Below are 8,738 nucleotides of genomic sequence, written 5' to 3' on the forward strand. Positions count from 1 at the left end.
CTGCTTGTAAACATGCATTGAAAGACATGCATATATTGTATACTCTACAAAGTTTTTGTTTTCAATTATTTTGGGGATAATGCATCTTGCAGAGCAAATCGATGTACTGGAACAATAAACAAAAGCAATTTTAATTTACATAAAATGAAGAAAACCTAAATACAAGACAAGTAATATTACGACAATAACAGAAAAAAAACAGTGCAACATATAACAATGCAAAATAAAACAACCACAAAACAACAAGACACCAACTTTCAAACTTTGGATTTGGCCTGTTTCTCCCTCTACCTGTTCCTTGATGGACTGCAGATCGTGTAACTCTCTCTGCACCAGCATCTGCTCCTTCTCCCTGTGCAGCTTTAGCTCAATCCTTTCCCGTTCCAGCTCCTCCTGCAGGCGCAGTTGCCGGAGTTTCTCCAGCTCTACACGCTCCCTCTCCATCTGTAGGAGCTGCTCCTGCTGCCGATGCAGCCTCTCTGCCTCTGTTTCACCCTCCTTGTGCATGGCACCTGGTGGAGGAAAGGGAGGAAGACCCCCTGGAATTGGCAAACCACCAGAAGGGGCAGACGGGCCTAGTGGAGGTTGAGAGTAGCCGTGGGTGTGTGAAGGACCTGAGGGAGGATAGGCATGGGCTGCTGGAGGAGGCGGCTGTTGCTGCTGAGCAGTTGTCAGTTGTTGTTGTTGTTGTTGTTGTTGTTGTTGTTGTTGTTGTTGTTGTTGTTGACTGTGCAGGTGTGCCTGTGACAGGTTTATTGGCTGCTGCTGCTGTGGTTGTGTTGGTATTACAACTGTTCCTACTATTGAGGTGATTTCTGCTGATGATGAAGTCAATGTGGCACCTTTACCAAGGTAAACGGGTTCATCCTGGACTGTAGAGCTACTAGAAACAGACACTGGGGCACCTACTGGTGCTAATGCTGTTGCAGCACCATCAGTAGTGGCAGTGGCTGATGTTGTTTGGAGAAGACCTGGTGCTGGGTAACGGACTAGAGCTTGTCCAGATACAGGAATTCTTGGGCTCATAGGGAGTCTGGTAAGACTAGATAGGGGCACAGGTGTCATATTGGCAGAGGGGTATGGCCTGTAGACCCCACGCAGAAGTGGGTGAAGAACAGATGCAGGTTGGGTTGTAATGGGAAGTGTAGAAGCAATGGGGGTCTGAATGGTGGAGTAGATCATACCATCAGAAGACCTAATAGCAGCAGGGTACATGGCTCTGAGACTGGCCTGCCTGGCATTGATAAGGTTGGTTAGTGCTTGACTGTGGGATATTGGCTTCCCATCAAGTCCAAATAGCAGGTTTTGTCTCATGCCAAGACCTGCTACAAGTCTGGAGGACCCAGGCCCAGTTCCTCTCCCCAAAGTGCCAAACTGCATCAAGTCTGGGTTGCTTCCATACCGATCGATGGAATTGAGTGCTGAACACATCCGGCTAATCTCCCTGGCAGTGGTAGCACTGTACTGAGCCAGGTTTGCTTCTTGGAAGTTAGCAATGTCACGAGCAGAGTAACCATAGTCTGAACTAATGTTAGACAATGAATTATATCTCCTTATAGGCAGTGTTTGGGCTGTTATGTCTCCTCCGTGACGTAAATCTGTGTAGGAGCCATACTGCATCCCTATATACCCTCCATACCCGTGTTTCATGGCAGTTAAATCTATGGCAAGTTCTCCTGTACCTTGGAGGTGTTGTTCTAGTTTGGATTGGTAAGACTGTAGCCCAGCTTCAGCTAGATTTGTATCAGACATTGAAGGCTGGAGCTTACCAGGGAAAGGTAATGTGTAAGCTTTACGTCCATCCATTGGATACTCATCATACCTTACAGGTTGTCTTTCTTGGTCAGACTCATATGTGAGAGGTGGGGCAGAGGGAGGCCTTATGCCCTCTTTCTCAGAAACACCAACACAGCTTCCACCAAATGGAAGTCTGTAAACAACATCACAGCAAGCTGGTTGGTTGTCAGGTTTAATTTGGCCACCAGTCTGCTCCAGCGCATCCTGTCCTTCTTCTACTTGCACTAGCTGAGTTACTGCCCTGACCTGCTCTGGTCCTCCATCCATCTGTACTACCATGCTATGTGGTGATTTACCACCTGACATCATACCAGGAGGACTGGGCTTCCCTTTCAGCTCAATGGGACCAGTGCCATACAGTTCAGCGTTAACGGCTGGTGATACTGCACTGACCACAGCTGAGGTTGTGCTTGTCTGGCTGACTAGCATGTCTTTTTTAATTAATGGTGAGATCTGGCCGGTAAGGTTGTACCTGGCTAAAGCTGATGCTTGTTGCTGATGCTGTTGCATCTGATGGTGCTGATGCAACTGCTGCTCAAGGATCTCTTGTTGCTTCTGGAGCTTCTCTTGTTGTAGTTGAAGCTCTCTCTGTTGGATACTGAGGTCTTCCAGTTTGGCATCAATTTTTGGTATTGATGGGTCAGTTGGAGGTGAAATTTGTGGTTTGTTCTGTGAAAGACACACAGCCGAACCCATGCCCTGGCCCAGATCCATTAGATTTTGATGTGGGTCACCATAGACTGCTGGCTGTTTAGGCTGGATCATGAACATTGAAGCAGCCACAGTGACACTCACAGTGGTTGGTGTGGTGGTCTCCTGGGTGTTCAGGTTCATTATCAGTGGCTGTACAATTGTTGAATGTCTGCTACCCTCTGATCCACCATGGTATTTCCTGCTTTCAGTGGCTAATGAGGTAAGATCCATTCCTTGGTCAGTCATTATAATAGGGGCCGGTTTGGTGGCTGTTCTGAGGTCCACAACACTTCCACCTTGTATCATATGGCCCTGCTCTACCCTTGAAGTACCTGGTACAGTAGATATTCGACAGAGGGAGATGTTATCCATTGACACTGATCCTCTGGTGTAAGTGCTGGTTGTGGTGACCATACTTGTTCCCACATTTACTTTCTCCACTCTTTGTGTTCGGTAGAAGCTGCGGTCAGGAGAATGTTGGTAAGGTGGCGTGTCTGGGGGGCTGCCACAAGGGGAGTAGGTGTCAAATGTTGATTGGCGGCTAAATCGAGTGGGCGAAGACAGAGGAGAAGTTGCAGTGTTGACTGTCATTGGTCTAGCCGGGCTTGGAGGTGGGGAATATGGGGCATCTTGGGAAGACTGCTGTCGATACAGCCGCGGGGAAACTGCTCGATGTGATGTTTGGGTGCCCTGAGCCATCACTGGAGATGTGGGCCCAGATCCAGCTGAATCCATTCGCAATTCTGAACTGAATGTCTGTGTGGAAAACTCAGCTGTATTCCTTCTCGAAGGTGACCGAGTGGGACTCTGTGGTGGTGGTGAGGGAGACAGAGGAGGACTGGTGCTTCTGTAATAAGTTGTATACTTGGGAGAACGTGGCTCAATAATTCTCTCAGTGGAGGATGTTGAGCTGTCTCGCACTTGGACACCCCTGGTATCCCCTACCCTCCTTGTGATCACCTCTCTTTGACTGTAGGCTTGGGTAATCTCTGCAATCTTGCTGCATACGCTTGAAACTGTAGCTGAGGATGTGGCAGGACCTGCTGTGGGTCGGCCATATATTCCAGACTGAGTAGATGTCATAGTCTGGCTTGAACTAGTCTGCGAAATAGTTACTGCATCTCTGGCATAAACTCCATAAGCTGCAATAGTGGTGGCAGCCACTGTGGGGGTTATTCCATTCTTTCCTGCTTGGGTTTTGATCCTATCTTTGTGTCCATCCTTTGCAGAAAAGTGCTGTGTTACTCGAACATCTGGGATTCGTGCTCCACTTTCAGCAAAGGAGACAGGAGCAGAGATCTGGGTGGGGCTGGTGCCTGGGGTCAATAGAGCATTGCTCTGCTCCAGCAGCTTAGCAAAGGCTGAGCCTGTGTCTAGGAGCTGTTTCTCTGGGTAGGAGCTCTCAATTGCAATCTCTACTTGCTCATCAGTGGCCTGCTGCATCTTGGTGATGTTTTGCGATGTTTGCCGGATCTCCTCATAAATATCAGTTTCTGTCTCTGCTGCCTCATTGTCATATCCTGTTTGTTCTTGTTCATATTCATCCTCATCATCATAACCTTGTCCATTTATATCCTCCTCATAGTACTGCCCATGCCGTCCTTGTTGTTGATGCTGTTGCTGTTGTTGTTTCTGTTGTTTTTGAAGCATCTCTGCCTTTCTCATCATCTCCTCATAAACTTCTTCAGCACTCTTTAGGGGTTTGGAAGTTGAGGATGGTGCCGTGGTAGTTGTTGTTGTTGTTGTTGATGATTTCTCGACTGGTGAGTAAAGAGACATAAAGGTGGGGAGGTTGTACTCACTGCCTGATTTGTAAAGTTTGGACTCATATCCCTCAGCCTCTGAGTCCAAACTCTGAGGGGAATACTCAGAAGCAGAGGAGCGATGGAGCTCCTCCATTTCTGCAGCTTGTCTCAGTTCTTCTGTTGGAGAAGCATCTTCAATGGGTGAGAGATTGCTAGGTGGTGTCTTGGACCTCTCTCTGCGCCTCTGAGCCCTCAGCTCTTCCTTATCCCTCTTGGTCTTTCGTGCTGTGCTCCTTATTCTTTGTTGTTCTACCTCCCTCATCTTCTCCTGCTCTCGAAGAAGTTCTTCCTCCTCTCTCAGTTCATCCTCTTCTGAAGAATCTTCAATGGTGGGAAGGAGTGGGCCATGGGAGCGGTGGCGAGCTTTCCTTTGCTGCTTGGCCTCTTCCAGTCTTTGTCTCCGACTGGGGCTACTGTCACTGTCCTCTTCCATTGATGAAATGGAAGTAGGAGACTGGCCAGAGCCATATGAGGATGAAGTGGGTGGCAGAGTGGATGAGTAGTCACCACGAGAACGTTCTTCAGGAGATCCTGTCAGGCTCTCCATCTCTAGCTCGGGTTCCCGATCAAGGCTCAGATCATTTTCACTGCTCAGGTCCATGTCTCTGCTGTAGCTATTGGTGTTATTGAGTTCAATGGTTTTAAAGCGCCTCAGGCCTCCTTGTGATGCCATCACATCTTCCTCACCTTCCTCCACTGAGCCTTTATAAACATCAGTAGAGCTCTTAGTTTCTTCCTCAAAACTGCTGGAGTGGTGCTGAAGGCGTCTCTTCTCTTTCCCTGAGTCAGAGATGATGTGCTTAGGGTGGCCTTTCTTGGGTTTCTGGTAGCCATATCCTTCATCTTCCTCGTCCTCCTCTTCCTCCATCTCTTCCTCCTCCTCATTTTCTTCATCCGCACTCATCTCCATTATTTGTCTCCGCATGAACTCCTCATCAGTCATTTCTGTGGGTTCAGCCTCTTTTTCCTTCTTTTTCTTCTCCTTCTTCTCCTCCTTTCCTTCCTTTCGTTTACTCTCCCAGTCTCCTCCATCTTCTTCTTCCTCCATTATGTCCTCTAATTCCTCATCAGAGTCATATGCATCTGGTGGGATTGACAGGGAGCGTGGGCGCTGCTTTCCTCTGTCATCCAAATCTCTGTCTCTGTGCTTTCTTCCCCTTCTGTCTCCCTTCTCTTCAGAGAGACTCTTCTCCAGCAAAGGCCTCATGGAACTCTCTAGCTTGGTAATTTCAGAGGGACTTGGCGGTGAGCCCCGCCCACTGATTCCCCTTTCGCTGAGTTTCATCTCCTCTTCTTGGATTAGACCTGTAATTTCACTATGGGAGCTGGAGATGCCGTCAGATGAGTAGCCGGTGTCACTGAGGCTCTGGGGGCTGCGTGACAAGTCCTGGGTACTGCTGCTTTTTGTATCCTAAAGAGAGAAGAAGAAACAGAAAAAACACATCAGCTTTAGGGAAGATATTGTTTTTCATTTCAGTCAGTTTATGCAAAATGTGAGAATGTGTTGAAAAAGCTGCTGAACAAGTACGCATACAGTTTAAGCCCACATAAATTTGGATGCTTGGAAACAAATTTTTCGGTCTAATTTAAACATTTTAATGTCTAACAAATTATATTTACCAAAAAAAATGAGTAGGAAAAAGAAGTTAGATTTGAGTGATATATCTCATCATCACCTGTCATAAAAAACCTAGACTGAAGAATAGCTTTAGCAATGACAGCAACAGCTCTTTTGAGTTCTACATCTAAAAATATCTTCAAAGAAACTACAGCAAATTTTATTAAAGCAAGAGGTTTATGTATATTTTTGAATCTAATTGGTTTTTAATGGCACATGATCAATGTGCTTTATTCATTATTTTTGTAACATCTGCTCCCAGGTGCTATGAATAGACTTCATTTTAAACAAGAACACATTCAAATTGGCCCCCTTTTTTAATTTTTAAGATATGGAGGTCAATAAAAACATTTCTTGCTATATTATTTCAAAATCTCTCTTTAGGGAATTCTACCAAGGTATAAACTTGACTAGCTAGCAGTAATATCTGATTTTGATCATATGAACCCTAAAATCCCATTACAGAAATTATTCATAATTTGATGAGAGTTTTTCCATCTGACTTGTTAATGAGCTCATGGATATGTGGGCCAAAACTGAATGTGTAATAGTTAAACTTAACAAAGACAAAAAGTGACAACACTGAATTCACAGAGTACACAATAAATGTAGAGTTACAGAGAAAAAGACTGAACATTTACATATATTGTACAAAATTACAAATTGCAGAGAGTCGCCCTTCCTATTTCCAAAACTGAATAAACAGTATTATATATCATACTTCATGACTAACAGCTACGTCTGCCCCTTGAACAAAAACATAAATACATACTTTGATTAAATTACAATGTAGTTCTGGAGAAGGTATGTCAAGTTAAGGCATGTTATGGAGAAAAGACTTAATAGTAGGCAACGATAAAAGATTAAAAGTATAGTTTCTTTAATAAGAAGTGAATCTGAAAAAATAAGATAAATGACAGCATGACGACAAATGACATAATTAAACAGTAATCAAAAAGTAATCAAAGCTACATAGCTGAGCAGACTTAGGCTTTTGTTTTTTACCGTTTTTGAGCCATTGATGGAAAGAGGTTAGTAAAGCATTTTTTTAAATATGGATTCAAACAATTTTATTTTGAAGATGAGCTCAAAGTTAGTTCATGGAATTAATATGACTGCAAAAACTACACAAAACTCATTCATCAATGGCTCAGTCTTGGATGTTAGTTAATAACATGCCAAATCATAAACTCAAAGTGACTAACCTGGTAAAGGAAAGGGGGGTGGAGGAAAAATACAAAATATATAGAAATTATTAAAATGTTTTCTAGAAGCCCTTTTCATGACAGCTACAATACTTCAGATGAGACTTTTCTTTGAGTTCTGTGTACTTAAAATTCCAAGCAGCCCTTGAAGGAGGTCTGCGTAGCCTTTGAAAAGGCCTGCAGCAGTTTTACTTCAGCTGAGGACTTGGTTGTTTGCATATTCATGGCATGCCGGTCATATTTCAACAGGCGTAACAGCTGCTGCTGACTAAGAGAAGGCAATATTCCACTCATTCTCCCTCTGTGTGTGTCTCTCTCTCTATCTTCCTCCCCAAGGTAATCCATGAATGCCTCGCTGCCACTTTCAGTCTCAGCATTCTGTAAGGAAGGAATCAATGACCTGCTTTCCAAACAGCCATGGACAACAGTGCTAAAGGAGAAAGTAATTGGTTCAGCTGACAATTCTAAATAATCAGGCATCATCTCAAACCACAATGCTCAGTGCCAGTCAGTGTGTTATGTAAAGTGCCCAGTGATTTGTATAGAATTTAGTTTCAACTTGGTGAAGTAATGTAATTTCCTGGGCTTTTATCACCAAACTAAAAAGATATACTGTATAGTTATATGCTTTAAGGAGACAGGAGGGAATCTAATGACCCAACTGAGGAAGAAAAACAAACACAAAATCAAGAGAACAGATAACATTTCTTAATCTAGGGGTAAAGATCCAGAATTCTTGTTAATAAATTATGGCTCGAAGTGAAACCATAAACATTCATGCATCTCACTTGTCACTGTAATTAGTAAATGTGATCTTTAATTAGAAAAACAAAGTTAAATGTAACTGGAAATAATACAACTGAACAAAGGCATATGAGCAAGAGAACACAGTTTTGCAACTGGTGGTTGACTTTGAGTTTGACTGATCTTTGACTGACTAATATATGGATGAGAAAATAATGGCAGGTTTACATCCAAAAGATATACTCCACAGATACAAATACATTCTTTACAAGAAGAAAAGGGGAGTTCTGAATTGCACGAGGCTGACGAACAAAGGTTCAAAGCCACCTGCTAAAACACGGATAGCAGAGGATAGTTTCGATCTATCGACCACTGGGTTATGGATCCAGCAAGCTTCCGCTGTGCCACTCTGCTGTCAGATGGGACTTGAACCCACAATCCGTTAGGCCACTGGGGCACATTTCAGATGTATTAGTACACATGTAGTACACGAGCAACTTGACTTGCTTATGTTTTTGGAAGATGTTTGGCCTCTCATCCAAAAGGCTGTCTCGGTTCTAACTGGGAGGTTCCAGGTATTTAACATCTGTGGGTCTTTGTGTTGAGAGTCGTTGAGTTCAACAGGTACGTTGTTGAAACCCCCAATGGTTCGTTGGTCTATGTTGTACCCTGAGTCAAGGTGTGAATGGCTATTGTTAAGTGTAAGTCATTGTCACAACATGAAATTATGTGAGTCATTAGGGTCACGGTTGGGTATTAAGGTGTCTGGGTAGAGATGTTCGGATTGAGTTGTACTGGGCTGACCCACAAAGGTGCAAAGCCCCCCGGTAAAACACGGATAGCAGAGGATAGTTTCGATCTATCGACCTCTGGGTT

The 8,738-nt window shown here is 44.1% G+C and overlaps 1 protein-coding gene and 1 non-coding gene across 2 annotated transcripts in view; both read right to left on the reverse strand.

Annotated features, from left to right (window-relative positions):
* bsna (bassoon presynaptic cytomatrix protein a) overlaps window positions 1–8,738 on the reverse strand; it is a 113,367-nt gene that overhangs the window by 31,553 nt on the left and 73,076 nt on the right. Inside the window, exon 4 of the mRNA XM_034590527.1 lies at window positions 292–5,706. Within this exon, the coding sequence (XP_034446418.1) occupies window positions 292–5,706 (5,415 nt within the window). The remainder of the gene's footprint in view (window positions 1–291; window positions 5,707–8,738) is intronic.
* Window positions 8,702–8,738, reverse strand: part of trnam-cau — a 72-nt gene continuing 35 nt past the window's right edge. Inside the window, exon 1 of the tRNA in view lies at window positions 8,702–8,738. This exon is cut by the window's right edge and continues 35 nt beyond it. This is a non-coding gene — a tRNA (tRNA-Met).

The sequence above is a fragment of the Hippoglossus hippoglossus genome, chromosome 7 (assembly GCF_009819705.1).
Source record: "Hippoglossus hippoglossus isolate fHipHip1 chromosome 7, fHipHip1.pri, whole genome shotgun sequence".
NCBI lineage: Eukaryota > Metazoa > Chordata > Actinopteri > Pleuronectiformes > Pleuronectidae > Hippoglossus > Hippoglossus hippoglossus.